The 21,719-nt window shown below is 36.2% G+C and overlaps 2 protein-coding genes across 3 annotated transcripts in view; one reads left to right on the top strand and one right to left on the bottom strand.

The window, feature by feature from the left end:
* The first annotated feature begins 234 nt into the window (after positions 1-234).
* LOC138711727 (pecanex-like protein 1) overlaps positions 235-21,719 on the top strand; it is a 165,111-nt gene continuing 143,626 nt past the window's right edge. Inside the window, exons 1-2 of the mRNA XM_069842889.1 lie at positions 235-601; positions 13,979-14,398. Of these exons, the coding sequence (XP_069698990.1) occupies positions 393-601; positions 13,979-14,398 (629 nt within the window). The 5' untranslated portion in view covers positions 235-392. The remainder of the gene's footprint in view (positions 602-13,978; positions 14,399-21,719) is intronic.
* Positions 14,248-21,719, bottom strand: part of LOC138711716 (uncharacterized) — a 36,174-nt gene continuing 28,702 nt past the window's right edge. The window contains exon 2 of one of the 2 annotated variants that reach the window (XR_011335432.1): positions 14,248-14,382. Coding sequence is in view for 1 of the 2 variants with exons in the window: in XM_069842873.1 (XP_069698974.1) it covers positions 14,339-14,382 (44 nt within the window). In the remaining variant the exon portion in view is untranslated. The remainder of the gene's footprint in view (positions 14,383-21,719) is intronic. The other variant, XM_069842873.1, reaches the window with a different exon arrangement.

Genomic DNA, 21,719 nt, shown 5'->3' with positions numbered 1-21,719 from the left:
AACATAAGATCAGATGATAAGATAAGATAAGATGATAAGATCAGATGATAAGATAAGATAAGAACAGATGATAAGATAAGGTAAGATGATAAGATAAGATATGATCTTACAAACTCGGTAGTTTTAGTTAGTGCGGCAGGTCAAACAAACCCTCAAATTTTGAAATAAATCTGAGTCGGTCGGGTTGAGTGTCTTGTTGATTTGATATGAATGACCCTATTGTAATAAAGAATGCATTTGAACATAATATATCACAGTTGAAAATATAACATTACTAATTCATTAATATCCTTCACAGGTCTAGACCTAACCGTGGTGGTGACTCTTTGGCTCCTACGAACCTTCCCTCTGCAACGTCTTCCTCTGTCCCATTGGCAGCTCTGGCGTCAGTCATGGCAGGAAGTGGTACTGGAACCCATATAGCAACATCTCATGATGACACATCTGAAGGAGCTGTTCATTGCTTCCGAGATGAACATGGAAACTGGTTGAGTTACACATTTGCAGAAAAGGGAACAGGAACAGCTAACACAGGTGTCATGCCTATTGCAGCAGCTGCTGCTGCAGCGGCCAATGGCAAACTTCTCACAACACTTTTGAGGTATGAAATTTTGTTATGTGTTGGAATTGCATGTCTCATATTCTGTGTAAGATTTAAAGACTACTTGAATTGAAGGGTTCAGAACTATAGTGGGCCAAGTGCCATTTACTAAAACTGTAGAAAACTAGGGTTAAAAGTGAGTTATTACCATAATTTAATGGAAACATATAGTAAGTAATATAAAGTATACATATTAAAACTAAATATGTCAATCTTCATTAAACTATATTATTCACTTTACTTTAACCCTTGCTTTCTCCATTTTTAATAAATGGCGCTTGGCCCACTGTGGTTCTGAACCCTTCAGTTATGAATTCTTACTTCTTTATGGTCTTTGTGCTTTGTTAAAATTTGACGTTCCGAAACTCGATTGAATTTTGAATACATACAATTAATTAAAGGCATTGTTTTGATGTTAATAGAGGAAAATGGTTTAATTCTCCATACTATTACAAAAAATAGATTAGAAGTGGTTTTTTATATTATATGTTTAATCTTATACATTATTACAGAAATTTTGTTTTAATTTGTATTCTAGAATTCTGAATATTTAGGTTTATTGTTATTGCCATTTGATTCGTTTAAGGTAAGAGATTTTACAGAACTTTTAGGTCTGGATGACAGTGTTGCTGCCGATTGTTGTTGTTGTTGTTGTTGTTATTATTATTATTATTATTATTATTATTATTATTTTACTTGGTTATTTAACGACGCTGTATTAACTACTAGGTTATTTAGCTTCGATGAAATTGGTATTTGGCGAGATGAGGTCGAGAATTCGCCATAGATTACGTGACATTCGCCTTACGGTTGGAGAAAACCTTGGAAAAAAACCCAACCAGGTAATAAGCCCAAGTGGGGATCGAATCCACTCCCAAGTGCAACTCCGGATTGGAAAGTAAGCGTCTTATTCAATTGAGCTTTGCCGGTGGCTTATTATTATTATTATTATTATTATTATTATTATTATTATTATTATTATTATTATCATCATCATCATTATCATTATTATTATTATTATTATCATCATCATTATCATTATTATTATTATTATTATTACTACTACTATTAATATTACTATTATTATTATTATTATTATTATTATTATTATTATTACTATTACTATTATTAAGGCTAATTGGAATTTTCCGGTCTCTAATTGGTTCAAAAACCCTGGTAGAACTGATATTTGAGGACTCAATTTCAAAATGTCTCTTGTTCATCTGATAATGAAAATAAGCTTTTTGTGTCCATGCATATACAGAGTTTTCATTTCAAAACTTCCAGTTTAAATACCAATTATTTAAATTGATTCAATTTAAACAAAAAACACGTCAATTTAGATCATCATCATCATATCCCTCACATATTAGACCCTACAGGATCTGTTACGGTCTCATGCCAGCGCTTTCGTGGTCTTCCCAATTTCCTCTTTCCTCTTGGTACATAAGTAAGAATCTGTTTAGGCCATCTAGTGCGATCCATCCTTTCGACATGTTTTTTCCACTGAAGTCGATATTGTTGAACAAAATTAACTATAGGATCCATTTTGAGTTCCTGCAATATGTCCACATTTTTACGGTGTTCCAGCAAAGAGCATCCTGCTGTTCGTTTCATGAACCTCATTTCCGCTGTCGTCAGCCTTTGCTCATCAGCTTTTCTGATTGTCCATGCCTCGCTACCGTAAGTGAGGACCGGTCGAGCTAGTGTTTTATATACCTTTAGCCTTGTATGTTTCTGAACATGGGAGGATTTGAAGACGGCATTAATGACGCCAGTGATTTTTATAAATTTAGATATTTTATTTGACATATCTTCATCAGTGATGTAAGAGAGGTTATAACCTAAATAGTTAAATGAGTTAACACGTTCAATTAAAGTATTATTTATCATGATCTTACTTGGAATTGGGTTCTCTCCCGAAAATGCCATGACTTTTGTTGTCTCTTTTGAGATTTCCATATTGAAATCAGAGGCGATTATTTGCAAATTATAAATGGCTCTTTGTAAAGCATCCTCTGTTTTAGCGATAATAACCTGATCTTCGGCAAACATTAGTGTATTGAGAACTGTGTTTCGATTAATTTGAATTCCAGCATGATGACTTTGCCTCCAAATGTATAAAATATGGTTCATATATATAATAAACAACAGAGGGGAAAGACCGCACCCTTGTCTAACACCTTGGTTGATGGAAGTCCAGCTAGTAGTTCCGCGTTCAGTTCTTATGGCAATTTCATTTTGTTGATATAAATTATAAATGGAGAGAATGATTTGGTTTGGCACATTATCATAGCGTAAAATCTCTAAAAGTTTATTTCTATCAACTCTATCAAAAGCTTTTATGAAATCAATAAAAGCTAAGTGGGTTGGAATATTAAATTCTCTGTGCTTTTCAATTAAAATCTTCATGGTGAAATAGCTGGTCAAATGGTCAATTTAGATATTGAGGGGAAAGTCTGAAACCAAGCTTAATTGAATTTTAGATTTCACCTCCCACCCCCAGTCTCCCCCACTTTGAAATTTCAAATTACATCCGTATATTTTTATACTTAAATATGAAAGAGCATGCAATTGTTTATACACCTCATTCATTTGTTTTCGTATCTTTTGTTCTCTATTGTCGCCTGGCAACCTGTATTGTTGTTATTGTTGAATCGAGCTGAAGAGAATAAAGCTACAAAGATTTACTGAGCATTTCATGTAATAGTTATGTTTGTATATTAAATTATTTTAAAATGGTGTATATCTTCAAGAGAGAACATAAATCATCCTTATGGCCAGTTTTTCCAAGTAATGTTTAATTTGGCTTAACAAATGTTAAATTAACAGCTGGTTTATTTTTAACGTTTTGTTAAGATTTTTTTCATTTTTCCAACATAATTTTGTTTAAAATAACCAACACTTAACTTTAACTGTCGTTAATACTATTCTAACTACTCAACAGCAGTTGGTAATGATTTTGCATATGTAAGACAACTTCTTATTGGCTGATATTATTATTTAAATTCTGTACTGTAGAGTAAGTCATAAAACATGTCTAAAATCGTAACATGTTACAGTAGCCATGATTCATACAGTACAGAGAGTTGATAAATGAAAGTTGCATTGACTACTATTGAATAATAATAATTATTATAAGTATGGTTATATTTTATAATGCTAAGTATGAATTTCTGTTTAGAAAAATCTCAGCATTATGACCACCAGGTGATAATAATTACATGAATGTGTGTGTAGTCAACTGTACACAAAACCCCGGGGAGAATTCTGTACCATATAAAATTCTCTAATTCAGGTCCATGTATAAATTATATGTAATTTCGTCCTAAAGAAGCAATTGCTGCTGAAACATTTTATTATTTACTCACTGCGTATTTTGAAGCACTATTGACATCGGCTATAGTTGAAGAGCCAGTGACATAGAATCTAGAGTTAATAGTAGCTGGTGAATTGGAACAAGTGGCCTATTTCTGTTTGTAGGATATTCAAATCTGACTTCAATTTCTTGCCACGTTGAGATCGCACATTTCCTCAATATTAAATGGGTAATAGCTCAGCATCGAAATAAGCGTCAGTATGACTTATAAAGATTATCTTCCCTATATTAATATTCCAAAATATCTTTTAAATTATATATTACCAGTCTTATGGCTGGTTTCACAAAGCTTCATTAAGGTTTTAATGATTCATTAATGTATTTACTGGTTCATTAAATCATTTTTATATCTCACCAAGCATCTTTAGCCTCACGAACCAGTAAAACTATCATTAAATTTAGTGATAGAAATTTCCTTCTTTAAATTTTTAATTATTCATTAGTTGCAATATAAAATGGCGGAACGTTTCGACGCAGAATTGTTATATCTGGAACTGCTCAAAAATTAAGAGTCAAATGGAGATAATGTTAACCATTTAAAAACCGATCATTTTGAAAATTTGAATGACAAAAAAATTCACAAAAGATACCGCGTCACGAAGATCGTGGTACCGGTACTCAAAATTTTAGAAGAAACTGATCATAGGTTAGAATATCATAAAAACGGCTGAGACAAAGCTGAAACTAGTCAACTAGGTAACATACAACTGGGTTTTATTTTAAGACATGAAAGTGATTATTATAACTACATACCGGTACCTAAGAAATATTAGTAAATTAATACACAATGTGCATTTGAAACATAACAAAACTTAATTGGTATATTAACTTTCATTTATTAGAATTATATTATAGCTAGCGATAAGATATGTTTGCACTGGCTTTAAAACAGAAGCGAAAGAGCTGGATTCTTGGAATTTATAATCGTTTTCTTTCTGATGGAAATTTAATTTTCCAGCAGGATAATCACCCCGCGCATACCGCCATAAACGTTCAAAGACTGTTCACGGAAAAGCATGAAAAAGAGGAGGATTGTCAAATATCGAGACATCCCACCTCAAAATCCAGATCAATTCTGGGATCAAGTTCTGGCTACCTGGGAAGATTTTGCTAAGGACCAGAACTATTTCCGCGATCTGGTGGACTCAATGCCCCGAAAATGCCAGGCAGTGAAAGACTCCGGTGGCATGTGAACAATGTATTAGATCCACATGTGTATTTCTTTTATTTTCTTTAATTTGTTTATCTTTGTTTTATTTCGGGAAGAAAATTGATCTCCCAAGAGTTTTTTAAATTCTCCTACTGGAGCCAGAGTTGCGAAATAATTCATTCCACTACACAAAATTAAAAAAATGAAGAAAGGTAACATGTATAAAAATTAGTTACATTAATAAAAAAAAAAGTTGTCACCGAGAATCGAACACGGTCCTTTGGGATGGCAAGCCAACTCGCTACTGACTGCTCCATCGGAAAGTCATGACGTAACTAACGTGACGAGGCACATATAGCTGCTCGGTTGAAGTCTACGGAGACAGCGCACATATAAACGTATTCGTGTAAATATTTTAATGTTCAGTACTAGTTAATGTTTCATTTGGACTGATTTACTGAAGCTTGGTGAAACCGGTCCTTACTCTAAACATTCCTCAAAGAGAAACATAACATGTTATTTTCACAACTTTTGTCTGAACAGCTGTGGTGTTATCCGCCTAGTTTAACTGTTTGTTAAATGAGTTAACGGCCTGAAATCCTACATTTAAAGTTAACAAACGGTTAAGAATCTGTTAAGCCAAACTGGTGTTGGACAAATGGAAAAACTGTATTTAACAAACTGTTGAAGGTTTAACAGTCGTTAAGTGTTCTAACATTACATGGACAAACCGGCCATTAATGGTTAAATTTAGGAAATTACACGAAATAAGCTGTATTTTCATTCTACAATCCAGCGTTTCTCAAACTTTTTTGAAGTGAGGACCACTTTTTTAAGTCAGAACAGTTCTGTGGACCACTTTACTCTTGTTCGCTTAGAAATCAAATTTATCATTTTTGTAGCATATTTTAATACCAATATACTTATATTTTAAAATAGAATTAATTAATTAAAATTAATTTAATTCAATTTATTTTTATATTAGCATTAAGTGAAAGTGAAAGTGAAAAAGTGAAAGGTGATTGCCATGTGTCATTTCCAATCTCTGAGATTTTCAGCTATAGTGTGATACGCAGTTCGTCTGAATTTTATTTTTTTTTCTGTCTTTTTTGAAGGACCACAAGGGCAGACCTCGAGGACCACAGGTGGTCCATGGACCATAGTTTGAGAAACGCTGCTGACAAACAATTGATAATAACAAAAATACAGATTGCCAGGCGACAATAGAAAACAAAAGATGTGAAAACAAATTAATGAGGTGTATAAACAATTGAATGCTCTTTCATATTTAAGTATAAAAATATGTTGTTGTTGTTTTCTAATGCCAGGCGTTTGACAATAAAGTCATTTGACCTCTTGCACTCCAATATGCAGTTAAATGGCAAGTTGTAGCCGATTTAAGTGAACACCATATTTTAACGTTTTGGTGGCTACTTCATTCACACACAACCCCCAGAATGTCTGGAGGACCACACCTGCTGTTGGTCGACGGGTCCATTGGACCTAGCTGGGAGGGCTTGTTGATCACCAGCTTTCCCTCCTTAAGCCACTGGAGGACGATTTTAGTGCCATAGCAGGTCAGCACTAGGAACAGAAAAGTAGAAAGAGGAGGAAGGAAAGGGAAATGAACCCCTAGGCCTCGAATGCTCTAATGCCGTTGCGATTTGAAGAAAGTAAGAGTTCAGTCAGAGGACTGGATAGGAAAGGGTAAAGAGGGAATTAGGTATTGGATAGAGGAAAATTATACCAAATTCAGTCATTAACTCATCAAGCTGACCAGTGCTAATGGATGAGTAGCCCCTCCCTTTAGTTCAGCTCGTAAAATTATGCTTACTAACAGCTGCACCACGGGAAGGTAGGGATGGGACATTGGGTATTTGTCCAGGTTGGTTCCTTTAAGCTTTCAATAGGAAGGATTAATGGCTCTCCCCCCTGTATCCGACAGATACTCTTTTGCAGCCAAGTATAAAAATATAAGAATGCCATTTGAATTTTCAAAGTGGGGTGGCTGGGGGTGAGGGGTGAAATCTAAAATGTAATTATGTCCGGTTTAAAACTTCCCCCTCAATGTCTAAATTGACGTGTTTTTTTGTTTAAATTGAGTTCAATTTAAATAATTAGTTATTTAGACTGGAAAGTTTTGAAATGAAAGCTCTGTATAACTTTACATACAACTGTCATTATTTAGCTTCAGAACGTCCTCTAAACCACTAAAATCTTCGGTTAAAAGTGACTATTGGATTCAAGCTTACTCTTATTAACAGCAAAAATTGCTACAAAATTTTTGTTACAGCTTTGGAGTAAAAGATTCTCATATTTCCATTTGATTCTAAATGCACCCAATCTCTTTGGTTTCATGTCTCTTGCAAAACTGGTAAGATATTTTAGACCTAAAAACATTTTTCGTGATTTCCCACAAAGTTATTGGAATGGACAAGGGTTGTTTTGAAAATAAGCTTCTCATTTAATCATTGTGGTGAATTTCGGTGAAATCTGGAGGGCCTGATTAGCCAAGTCCACCCTCCTCACTTCCCTCTTCATAAGGTTCCAACAATTTGTTACATTATAAGACACACACAAAAAAAAAAAAGAAAATAGAAATTGCATTGTATGAAACTAACAGGCGAATCTGTGTGTTGTTAGTACAGGTGGGACTCGAAATGTGCTCCTTGAGCATTCCTACACCACATAGCCATACATAATAGTGAATGCGTGGCATTTGCAATAGTGGCAGGATGATGTCTTATGTGGTCTGCAACACCATTAATGTGTCCCAGTAATTGTGCCTGAGTTCAACTTCTGTTTCATATACAGTAGAACTTGGTTATAACGACATCCAAGGGACCTTGAAAATTATGTTGTTATAAACGAGTGTCGTAGTAACCGAGATTCATATTATCAGTCTAGTGAGGTGGAAAATGAAAAATAATAAACATACTTACTTACTTACTGGCTTTTAAGAAAGCCGGAGGTTCATTGCCGCCCTCACATAAGCCTGCCATTGGTCCCTATCCTGAGCAAGATTAATCCAGTCTCTACCATCATATCCCACCTCCCTCAAATCCATTTTAATATTATCTTCCCACGTACGTCTCAGCCTCCCCAAAGGTCTTTTTCCCTCCGGCCTCCCAACTAACACCCTATATGCATTTCTGGATTCGCCCATACGTGCTACATGTCCTGCTCATCTCAAACGTCAATAATAAACATAATTAGGCTTATATTTTAGATTTATGTATTCACTTTTAAGCATACCATAAACACAATAAAATACACATACAATTATTATAAATACAGTATTCTGTATTAAAACAGTTTGTTGATTACTCACCAAACTTATTTACTGAGGAGTGAAGTAATCAGTCATTTTACTCTGTTGTCTCCTACTTGTCCAATATACTCTTTCCTATTAAATTCTATGTTCACTATTTCAGTTGCAATTTCACTGCTCCTTCTCCTAGCTTCATACTCCCTCCTCTAGCTTCATAGAAATGTTCACAATTCTAATGGCTTCTAAAGTGTCACTCACTTCTTTTAGTGGCCATACTGCGTTAAAATGCGTGCACTTAGTGAAAACTTCCTGTCGAAACTGATCTAATACCGCATGAATTCGGGCAGGTTACAATGGGATGGGGAATCTGCCTGCATTCCAGAGGTCTATGATAGAAGGGAACAGTAAAGGATTTGCCATATTTCAGCAAAATATTTCTTAAAATACTCTGGTTCTTAGAAAAATGACGTTATATGCGAGGTAGACGCATATATGTTTGTCGTATTAAGCAAGGTAGAAAAGCATATGTCTTATGGGAAATTAGTTGGGACCACAGAATTTTGACGTTATAGGCGAGGTGTCTCACAAAACGAGGTCGCTATAACCAAGTTCTACTGTACCATTGTTTTCATGTAACCCCACAAGTAATAATCCAGCAACGTCAGATCTGGAGACATTGGAGGCCAGGCATGAGATTCATCACAACCTATCCAATGATTTGGATATTGTTGGTTTAGACATTCCCTCACTCATTGGATGAAATAGAGCTGTTCACTATCGTGTTGAAAGTACATGGTATGTCTCACTGCCAAGGGGATGTCCTCTAATAAGAGTGGTAAGTCGTTTGTCAGAAACGCTTCATATCGTGCCCCCATCAGAGTCCCATCAATAACAAAAGGCCCAAACAGTTGATCATTGAGCGTCCCATACCACACATTTACTTTAAATCTTTGCTGGAAGTTCCTCATTCTACCCTGATATGGATTCTACAATGCCCAAGTGTGCGCATTCTGTGAATTGAACATTCCATCCCTGATGAAGGTTGCCTCATCTGTGAAAAGAATGTTGCTGATTAATTGTGGATGGGCTATCATCCATTTACAGAATGTCAGGCAACGAGGAGGATCTCCGCGGTTTAGGTTCTGCACAAGGTTATCATGATATGGATACATACCCTCATCTTGTAGTATGTGCCAACTGTAGAATTATGAACTCCAAGGCATGCAACAATCTGATGTGTGCTTATCCGTGGAATTTCATTTATGATGTCAATAACTGCAGGCCTTAAGTCTTCAATTCTTTGTGTTGTAATGTAGGCTTGGAATATTTCCACGTTCAGCTAAATGACGATATGTACATGTAAATACTCCTGGATCTTGCTGCTTTTGATCTGGAAACCATATCCAATATTCTCGTGCAGCAGCAGCAGCATTAACATCACACACTCCATAAATGAACACAATATCAGCTTATTCTTGATGAGAATACATGAACGGCATTTTCACAATCACCAAGCACTGATAGCCCTGCACAATACAACAACAGACTGTACTGCACAGTGGTGGTTACATGCTCAATGACTGTCTCTAGGGGATGTCTCTGATCACTATTAGTGGAGCGCTTCACATAGTCTAATGTTCGTAGTGCTTGGTGCCACAAGAAGAGCTGGATATTTGCAAGCCATTATCTTGTTGTTGTTAGTCAACTATTCGAAGACAGGTCTGAACTTGTGACACCATCAAGGCATCACTCATGAGGCAACTAGGCCAGGAAATAATGGAGTTGGGTGGCCAGTTCCTTTCTCCCTATTATCTTGTTAATGGTTAAATTTAGTATATGGGGTTTGCTAGATTATATCGCTGTAGAATGAATCAAGGAATACATCCCTGCATTGTTGGGAATTTAAGTTCCAAACACTCTGTATATTGATGAATGATTTATGACATAAAATCTTGAAATCATACATGAGTGATAGGTTGTGTTTAAACATACCTTCACTCTATTTATTTTTATGTTCTTGACGAGGAGTTTCGTCAAAATTCCGTAACTTTACATTCCCATGCTAATGTGTCATATGTCTGTCAGTTTGAAAATGGTGGATATTTCTGGATGGTTCCAAATAAATAAGTACAGTTCTTCATAAGAGTGTGTCTTATAATTGAAAAAGAAACATTGATGTACTGGTATATAAAAAAATTGAGATGTTAAAGTATAGACAGTAGGAACAGGTGTCCAGTATTTTGCATTTCAATTCCTAAATGCAATCTTTAATACTTAATATTCATGGCCAAGCAACTAGCATGTCAGCTCTTCATGTGAGTAATTGGTTCAAATCCTAGGAAATGTTAAAGTTGAATTTATGATGCATAAGGACAGTGTTTCTCAGTTATCCTAGAGTCAACGGCAATTTGGAAGGCAGTAGTCTGCTAGCGTTTGTGTCAAGAGAGACAGATAGAGAGAGCAAGGCAGCGTACAACATTGCCACATCATACTTCATGTGCATATGCAATAGAAATAGCGCAGGAGGGAATTTAAATTATCAAAAGACAATAATGACCTTAGCCATTGGTTACTATAAACATGATATCAAACATAAACTCTTTCCTTCACTAACAAAATTCTTTGCACGGTTCTCTGCTCGTCAATGTTTTTAAAATAATTATACACCTCAAACAATATTTTCCACGCCTGTCTGTGAAGTATTTATCTTTTTACACTCTCTTCTTCCATTTATTTATCTTACATACACAAGTAAATGTTAGTTTTACTTATTCAATGTATTGAAACACTAACACGTAAACAAACGAACTCGTGAAGTACTTGTTACAGACAGATTCCGATTTGTTCTACTGTACAAGCTTGTGACGTCACATACTAGAAATGCTACGGCGCATATAGCAGCCAACCGCCTTCCGAACTGCCATCTAGTGTAGTCTAATGTATTAGATTCACCTTCATACTGTGGAAATAATGTTTAAAATATCAAAGTAACCCATGGTGTCAGTAGTTTGTTGTCCTAGGAGATAAACACTTAGGAAAGAGAAAAGAAGAGGATGAATATTTAAGCACAAATAAACATTTTAACTACTCATAAAGATATTGAAACATTATTTTCTGTCTTTGATTCATGATCAGATGCTTGTATGATATGGTGAAGAGAAAATAAACACTTTATATGCTGATATGCCTAAAATTAGATTATTGATACAGAACATCATATGAAATCTAAATCATTTGTTTACAGCTGATCTGGACAGTGTTCATTTACGTTTTATTACATTTTAATGCTTTGTACATTGACACAAGAACATCTATGTATATAATTTGAACTGGTAATGGAAATTACGGGAAAACGGCTGAAGGGATTTTAATGAATGACCCATCATTTTGAAGCTTGGCATCCAAGGATTTTCAGAAAAGTAGTAACTTTCAGTGAAGCATTAGCTTTTCTACATAATTTTCCTATTTTCCAAAATCCATCTTTCGTCAGTTTTGAGAACTAGATAGATATTTATTTGTCATCAACATTTATATTAGTTATGGTGTACCACAACTTATGTATACGGGTTTCACCATAACTTTCTATTACATATACCTACAATTAGCATGCAATCCTGACAGCCTGTTAAACTCATAATTCATCTACTCTCGCTATTAACTTAACTGCAAACAGTCAATTTCTTCTTATTGATTTTAAATGTTCACCATCTGTTCATTCCACACGTACGTTCCTTTCAGCATTCTAATCTTGCTAACTAAATTTATATATAATTCCATCTTTCTACATTACATCTAACTCGTAACACTTCACCCGGTTATACTCATTGGGATCTTTTTTCTACCTAATACATGTCATAATCTTATTGAATCATGACATGAGTATCTATTTCACTTTAGTTTGATCAATCATTTCTTAACCACAATCAACACTCAGAAAAAACTATAGAAAATTGTAAATACTATCACTAAGATCATCTTTCATAAACTTCACTACATCACTTTCTAAGATTTACTTCTTTACAATAAACTTCAATCGGTAACTATATTTATTAACTAGCCACTTTTTAATTTCCCAACATCTTTTTTCAATTTTATAACTTCCTAACTGATCTCTATATCTGTTATCCCCTAAACACATTTTCATCACACTAAAACACTATTTACGACATTAAATCACCAAACTTCCTGTTGTAATTTCATTCAGAACTTTCATTGTTTTGAGAACTAACTTAATGGCACTTCAGAATAAAACAAAAAAACACATTACAATAAACAATATTACACAAAGACCATGACCTGCAGGATTGCTGACATATTTAGAGTTCAGATGGCTCAGATTCTCTGACATCGTAATGCCAATATGTCGATCTTCATTTGTGTAATTTTTTGACAATGTATAAAAACTTCAAGACTTACAGGTCTGATTCTCTGGTCTATAGTTTTCTGAGTGCAGTTGTGTATTGGATATTAAGAACTACAGAACTTAAGAATGTTTGATGACATTATTACCATTAAAAATGAAGTATTATTATAGTTATGTGAGTAGGCTATTTGTCACTAATTACACACATTAATGCTATATTGATAATCTGAAAGTGAAACCTTTTGGGGTTTTATGTAAGGAGACGTAGAGGATATCTTAAATTAGATCTTAATTGCTATAATTTACTGAGTAACGGCTATACAGTATACATAATATATGTTACTGAAAACTGCAAAACTTACGTAAGATAACAGTATTGTTATTAAAAATGAAATATTTTTACAGTTATTAAATTAATGAAGTGGTGTGGTGTAAGTCTTTTTCAGATATATAATGACGAGCGGTGTAGATACTTACATGTGTAATTCTCTAATTTTCCTAGGATTAGTGCAGTAATATGGAAGATGCATAAATACTTGAGTCATGTGTCCTATTTTAGTTGCGTCTTTAAACTACATCAAATTAATTTAATATTATTCCTTTGGTTTAATCGATTGGATCTGTGATTGCTGCCAAGCATATCATTTTTTGTAGGGAGAACTCAAAGAACTGAAGATGAATGTGTTCAAGAAAAAGTATTTGGCATAAAAACATTAAGAGGGAAGCTTTTTAAAAGAGATATTTTTGACAGGGTTACACTTCATTTAAATGTTACATATGCATTATGATCGAAGTAAATAACTTTCAAAATGTCTGGTGATCTTTCTGGAAAATAAATCTGGAAAACTTTTATTTGAAGGATTTGCAGCACATACCACTAGTCTTCATTTTAATCTAAATATTTTGGACTGTAATTTTCCTGTGACTAATGTAGGCACTGACAAAGCTTATCTTCATATCCAATACAAATTATTTTACCAGTTTAGACAACATTCATTGTTATTGCAGCTCAATGATTTCATGCTAATATACTTAAAAATTATTTAGTGGTACAGAATATTTTTACATGAAATGTAATTATTTTGACTGCCTTTTGCCTACACCTGATTTACACAGTACATCATTCATGTTCTGCTACAGTTCAAGTATTATGTATGTTGAATTTGTAAAAACAGATGGACTTCAATTTCTGCTTCTTATTTTATGATTTCCAGGCAACAACACAGTCATTTGAGTGGAGGTGGTGCAGACCTTTCAACGTGGGACAGCAACATTTCTGCTGGGGGAGCAGACTCTCTTTCAAACTCTTCCATGTCCATAAATTCATCTGGGCTTACAGTGATTCTGGATCGCCAGAATCATTCAGGTAGTGCTGTACCTCCTGGTTCCAGTTCTGGTTCGTGTTGCCACCATTCTTCTGGTCAGGCCACCTCATCCAAGGGCGTTTTGGGAGGAGGAGGAGTTGCTCCCATCCCTCTTCTTCCTGTTGTTCCGTCCACTTCTTCGTCGTCCCAGCTTCACCCAGGTGGTGTGTACATCCTGGAGGCTGTTGTCCCTCCGTCCTCAGCTGGCAGTCAGCAGCGCAGTCCATTCCACATTCTGGCTGACATGCACTCAGCTGTTGAGAGGAACAGGTAAGCACAGGATTTAATTCTTGTCTGCTTATATTTTTGCAGTGTCATTGCATAAGGTATGAAATGTACTAAAAATTATGATTTATTTAGTTTCAGCTTTTAAAAATAAGTCTTGATTACACACTTTTAATATTTCATATCAGTTAAAAGTTTAGTTAATTATAATAACGATTTTCTTGTGTCAATATAAAAAACTAAGTGGTATATTATCTAGTTGACTGGTTTCGAATTTAATTTCAGTCACCCTCATTACTAGTGAGGTCCTCGCTTCTTCTGAGGATGATTGAAATGAAAGTTGAAACTAGGCAACTAGGTAATATACCACTTAGTTTCTCATATTAACACAATAAATTCATTAATATAATTAACTAAATTCTTAAGTTTTAAAAATAAATTAATAGTTGTAATTAAAAACAGACATTTGAGTTTCATTCTACTATTTACTTAAAAATAATAACCATATGAAATATGTTCTTGTTGATCTAATGTGAGGGATTTTGATTACATTAATTTTTTTCATAGCCAACCAGTGTAGTTTATGCATCTTCTTGTCAGGTACACACACTTGTTCAGCTCCGGACTTATGTTTGCTGTTTAATATTTTATTAGTAGAACAGAATTTGCATAAATTGTCTTTCATAAATTCGAATCTTTGCAGCTGTCCTCCCAAGCAGTTATGTCTTGTAGCTGGTCTAAAGTGAGCCACTGCTTCCTTTCTGGAAGTTTGTTGTATGTCTTTAACTTTTTTCCTTAATTTGGAATAGCTATTGTTTTGTACCTACTTATTTGTTGAGTGTATCCCAATATTTCTGTTCTATATTGACTTTAATGCTATTTAGTTTTTCGTTGAGTATGCTGTGCTGATTTGGATGTCAGCTACGCACCTTTTTAACTGCCTGGTCAGTTTTCCCATTTCCTGCCAGTCTTATATGGGCAAGAAATCCACTGCAGAATAACTGTTGAAATGTTGTTTTTAGTAGTCCACATGAAATATTATATGTTCAATAGAACTCTGATTATCTGTTATAATAAAGGGTGAACAGTTAATAAAAAAAAGTTGGATAATCCATACCATATCTGTTTTTCATGTACAAATTGCACAGTACTGTATTTCGAAGTTCCTGCCGTAATGTAACCAGTGCTATCTTCTTGCTATACCTGTATATGATTATGCTGGATAGTCACTCGATTCAGCTGTATCTCCACTATGTTGTGTGACAATAATAATACAATACAGTAAAATGTAAATGGCAGTTTTTTATACTATTTACCTACTGTACACAACTTCCTTATGTCAAATCCTTTGCTTATGTTTTTGTGAATAAATCATTCACTTTTCACTCCACCTTTACTTTGCTTAGTTTGATTTTTATATTCATATGTACTTTTCTAATGGAAAGAATGTTAGGAAATAGAATATCATCTTAGTTGAATTATGAAATGGTTGTAAGAGAAGGCTTAGTTCTCGGTGGCAACCCAGTAACTATTGTAACTTTTTTACTGACAACAATGTAATTTTATTATCTCAACAATAGGATTTTTTCTTCACACAGTAACATAGTATTCGTTAGTGCACTCCACTGATGACAATGACAATTTACTTGGACTATTACGAACAACAATGAACTGTTAGTCTTAACTAATATTTACAAAGCACTATTTACAACACAGAACGGTCAGTTCTCAGTTCACAGCTCTTTTGTCTTGGCTAGTTCTTCTAGCTCAGTCACTCGAGTTCACAGTATCTCGAACCACAGACCTTCAGAGACAGTCCACTGTACTCGAACTCAGGTCCCTCCAACTGCGGTCCACTGCACTCGAACTCAGGTCCCTCCAACTGCGGTCCACTGCACTCGAACTCAGGCCTTCGGATGCTGACACAGTTGCGGACGCACACTCAAGTCGAACTCCGGTACACAAGACTGGCTGGCTTGCTCTGTTCACTTGCTTACTCACTGAATGGCTGAATAAACTGAAAAACTGCTCAAGTTCGCTCGCGTTTCTTCTTTTATAGCTAAACCATAGTTACGAGAAATTTCTACGGGTGTCCTGAGATAGCTCTCTCGAATTATCTGGATATCTCCACTTCGACGGACTCCTCTGGACGATTCGGGAGGGTCCGTCCCCCCTTCACTCCGCAAGTAGCAGCTGCACGCGCATCCTCCCCTCGCCACGTTGACGTAATACACCCTCTCTGCCCTTCAGCATGCAGATGCTCCCCATACCAGCGTTTCGTCTGCCGTGCGCCCTGTCGGACGCGTGTTCGAACCCCGTTGCAGCTGTCACACTATATAAGCTGTTAACACAGTGGTGTGCATTTTATTATTATCAATTTCTGAACTCTATACGCTGTGATGTATGTGTGTTGCTTCTAATAATAATAATCCGTGGCTCTACAGCCCACAAAGGGCCAAGACCGACCAGCTGGCTGCTGGTCTCACGGCCACATGCCGAAGCAGAGGTGGACGATCATCCAACCAGAATGGAGGTATCGTGTGGTTAGCACAATGAGCCCCCCAGCCGTTATAGATGGTTTGCATAACCGGATTTTGCTACCTATCATAGCTCCCCAAGTGCATCACGATGCTGGGTGGGCACGGTCCCATACACTGGCCGAAATTTCATGGGAAAATTTCTTTCCCCATGAGGACTCGACCCAGCGCGCATTCCGTAATGCGAGTTCTAGGCAGGATGCCTTGACCACGACGCCACGGCGCAGGACGTGTGTTGCTTCTAATAATGTGAAATCAGAAGCTAACTCTTGGGAAAGAGGGAATTGGAATTCATCAATAGGTTAATCAGATGACAGAGTTCTGTTGTATTGTGAACATAATCTTAATCTTTAGAATAAGTATTTTATTGAAAGCACTTTACAGTGGAATCCTTCATATCTTGCACCCAAATAACAGGCAATTACAAAGCAATGACACTTTTAAATAAAAAATAATTAAACTGAAAATGGCTCATACACCATAGTTTTAGATGTGCCATCATTTCAGTGAAATTTTTATTGTCTTCTGATAACATGATAAATGGCCTTTACAGGAGTTACAAGTGTGGATGTCGGTAATGTGGCACATGGGTTAGTATAGTGAGAGTAGTCAATTTGAATGCACCTATTACAGTTTGATGGATTCCGCGAAATGTTCTAATGCTGAAACAGAAACTAGAGCAGTTGAATAAAATAAAAAAAGAGGTTTAAATCATCTCTTGCTACTACCTTCTCATCATTGTCATAGTTGCAATGTTGGCTGCTCTGCTCTTGATGTCACATAGCTGCCATTTAGTATTGTCTTAAGTATTTTTAGTATGATGAAGGATGGATAGAACAGAGAAAAATTCTCTCCAGCACCGGGATTCGAATCTGGGTTTTCAGTTCTACATGCTGACGCTTTATCCACTAAGCCACACTGGATTCCAGTTCCGATGCCAGATCGAATCCCCTCAGTTTAAGTTTTATCTCTCAGTTTTCCCTTTGGTGGCCTACCCTCATGTACTGTGTCACAGAATATGTGACATTGGTACAATGTGCAACACAGTATGTACAGAGGTGCACTCATTACGAGTGACCAAGTGGCCGGGATCTGACGGAATGAGCATCATCTTGAATCACTAAGTGATTACTTACGCATATCATATTATTATGATGTACCAAAGTACATATGTTATTTCCATGCAGAAATTCTGCATTACCATATGATGAAGGATGTATAGAACAGAGAAAAATTCTCTCTGTCACCAGGACTCGAACCTGAGTTTTCAGCTTTACGTGCTGACTCTTTATCTACTAAGCCACACTGGATTCCAGTTCCGATGCTGGATCAAATCCCCTCAGTTTAAGTTCTATCTCTCAGTACATAGTGAGTTGGACATTGTGCCACTGTCACATACTCTATGACACAATACATGAAGGTAGGCCACTAAAGGGAAAACTCAGAGATAGAACTTAAACTGAGGGGATTCGATCAGTCATCGGAACCGGAATCTGGTGTGACTTAGTGGATAAAGCGTCAGTACATAGAGCTAAAAAGCTAGGTTCGAGTCCCGGTGCCAGAGAGAATTTTTCTCTGTTCTATCCATTCTTCATCATATGATAATGCAGAATTCCTGCACGGAAATATCATATGTACTTCGATACATCATAATAATATTTTAAGTATGTTTTGTATTATGGCTTAACAGATGAATGGACTGAAAAGTATTGAAAATAAAGCATGCATTTCATAATTTAATTTAAAAATCCGCATGAAAATTGTTAAATTTCTGCATGGATAAAACGTAGGTATAGTCGGAGGCACCGATTTTGGCAGATGACTTCAATGACATTTCCAGTGGGCGAGCCAATGTTTTGTGAGAACTGCAAGAATGAATTGCGATAAGGCTGTCTGTCATTGTTTATACAGGGTGTTTCAAAAATACGGGGCATAATTTCAGGTATGTATTTCCCATATGTAGACAATCAAAATAATTCATTACAACATGTGTCCGGAAATGCTTTATTTCCGAGTTATGGCCTTCACAACATTGAAATTCACCGGAACGTTTTTCTTTCCGCAGGTCGTTGCTGTCAAAGGAGACATTAAGAGGGCACTCTGACAGTTCATTCCAAGGTAAAGGTTACATTCAGTGTTGTGTAGGCGTTAGACTGTGCGACATGTATTAAAAAATCAAGAGCTGGCAGAGATACACTTCATGTACGGTAAGGCAGACAGCAATGCTGTGCTGGCTCGTCGTTTGTACCAGGAGAGGTACCCACAGCGACAATGTCCAGATCGGAAGACATTTGTACGTCTCCATTACCGTCTGTGCAAGTATGGAAAATTTAACTCTCCTCGTTTGGGAAGGGGACGACCAAGATCAACAACTCCAGAAGTACAGGAGGAGATTCTGGAGGCTGTGAACATGACTCCTTCTATCAGCACACGAAGGGTAGCGTTGCAAGTCAATGTTCCTCATACGACTGTCTGGAGACTGTTGAAAGAGTATCAATTGTATCCTTATCATTTGCAACGTGTACAGGCCCTGTCACCAGCAGATTACCCTGCACGAGTTAGGTTCTGTCAGTGGTTCTTGCAGCAGTGTGGTGTAAATTCGAACTTTCCTGCCTTAGTATTATTTACACATGAAGCACAGTTCACACGAGATGGCATAACAAATTTCCACAATCAGCATATATGGGCGTATGAAAACCCACGTGCAACTGTTCCATCTCATCACCAGGTGCGGTTCTCCCTCAACATGTGGGCCGGTATCATTGGTGATCGATTAGTTGGACCCCATGTACTTGTAAACAGACTTACGGGGCAGGCTTACACAAACTTCCTGGAAAACACCATACCTCATGTTTTAGAAGACACTCCACTGATCAATCATCAACACATTCACTTCTTGCATGATGGCGCTCCTTCACACTTCAGTCGTACGGCTCGCCGGTACTTGGATCGAAGGTTTCCTGATCGATGGATAGTAGAGGTGGCCCAATTGCTTGGCCTCCACGCTCACTTGATCTGAACCCTCTCGATTTCTACTTGTGGGGACATTTAAAATCATTGGTTTATTCATCTCCGGTGCCTGATTTGGAATCCCTTCGGAATCGAATTGTGGCATGTTCTGAGGACATACGCAATACTCCTGGAGTTTAGGATCATGTTCGCAGGTCAGTGAGACATCGATGTGAGGTCTGTATTCAAGCAGGAGGTGGACATTTTGAACATGTTCTGTAATGACAACGACCTGCGGAAAGAAAAACGTTCCGGTGAATTTCAATGTTGTGAAGGCCATAACTCGGAAATGAAGCATTTCCGGACACATGTTGTAATGAACTATTTTGATTGTCTACATGTGGGAAATACATACCTGAAGTTATGCCCCGTATTATTGAAACACCCTGTATGTTCACACTCGCCTCTTGTATCGTCATTATTAGACTAATTAATAAACACACCACAGTACAGTCCGATTCATGAGAGTGCCGTAAATGACTTTCGTTCACCTCCTGCATTTTTTAAATTAAGATGAAAAAAAACAGTGCATAACCAGAACCGAGTAATTATTGCAAATGTTCATTACTTCATGAAGCGACAGGCGAAAAATAGATATGAGTTGTTTTCATTAATAACAAACATTCATGAAGTATGAGAATAAGTTGCGGAAGCGACAGGAATTGATACGTTGGATATATAGCTGAAAGAATAGGTATACTGAAATAAGGAAATACGTAATTCGATAATCTACGAGATTCGATCCGATACTGTGGATTGAGTCTCGGCGTAGATCAGTGGTTAGACATCCTAATGCGTGTAACTGGGAGTCACAAGTTCGATACCCAGCCCCGGAACGAATTTTTCTCAATTAATAACCTGTGGTAATTCGATAAACCAAGCAAGAAACCTCATGTTCCAAAGGTATTAATGGAAGCAGATGAATATGAGAGCTTAATTTAATGATTTAAATCACGCGTAGCATGTGTTTACAAGGAATGATAATAGGTCACGAGAAAAGCCGTCGATTCATTTCTTGTGTTTTTCAGTCTGAGCTTGATGGATGAAAGATCTCCAGATATCAACTTTCGTCGAGATCGGATGACTTGAGATTTTTCATTCCCTTTTGCCTTTTCACTATTTCTTAGATGATATTTAAAAAATCGGAAAATGTTTAATCAAAATTGTTGAGAGTAACCTTCATTTTAAATGTTACGTCTCTACATCGGCTAGTTCAAAATACTTGAGTGAAATTTTTAAACTGTCATTTCCTTTCTCTCTCCTCTCTGCTCTTTAGGGGATAAAAAAAATCTTCAAAAGTTATCTGAATGTACATACATGAAGTTGAATTTTTTTTACATTCCTTATATATTTTAGAAACAATTCTGAGAGATGAGATGAACAGTGTAACTCAATTTTATAAAGGAGCGTTTGTTTTAAATTTAACAGTTGAATGGCTGCTGGTTCAAAAAATAAACCAGTATATTTTGATCATTATTACCTCCTATTTTACATCCCTTAATGTTCGTATTTCGTAAAACTCCGTCTTATCTTTTGACTAAGGATTAACAGAAACCTACACACAGGGTTTAAGGAGATTTAAGATGATTAGTCAGTCCGTTGATTATAGAGTAGTTTTTTTTTTTATACAGGGACATCATTTTATTTTTATTTCAATTTTTATTGTACCTGCGATTTTGAATGCACTTCACTCCCACCTCCTCTACCGTTCTCCACATAGAACCGAGGCCGCGTACTGCAGTACTGAGTGAGTATAGTACGTTCCAGAAATATGTTCGTGTTTTGCAGTGACGAAAGAGCTTTCTATATTGAATCATATT

Source organism: Periplaneta americana, chromosome 2 (assembly GCF_040183065.1).
Source record: "Periplaneta americana isolate PAMFEO1 chromosome 2, P.americana_PAMFEO1_priV1, whole genome shotgun sequence".
NCBI lineage: Eukaryota > Metazoa > Arthropoda > Insecta > Blattodea > Blattidae > Periplaneta > Periplaneta americana.
The sequence above is the reverse complement of the archived record's forward strand: the minus strand, read 5'-3'. Positions and strand labels throughout refer to the sequence as shown.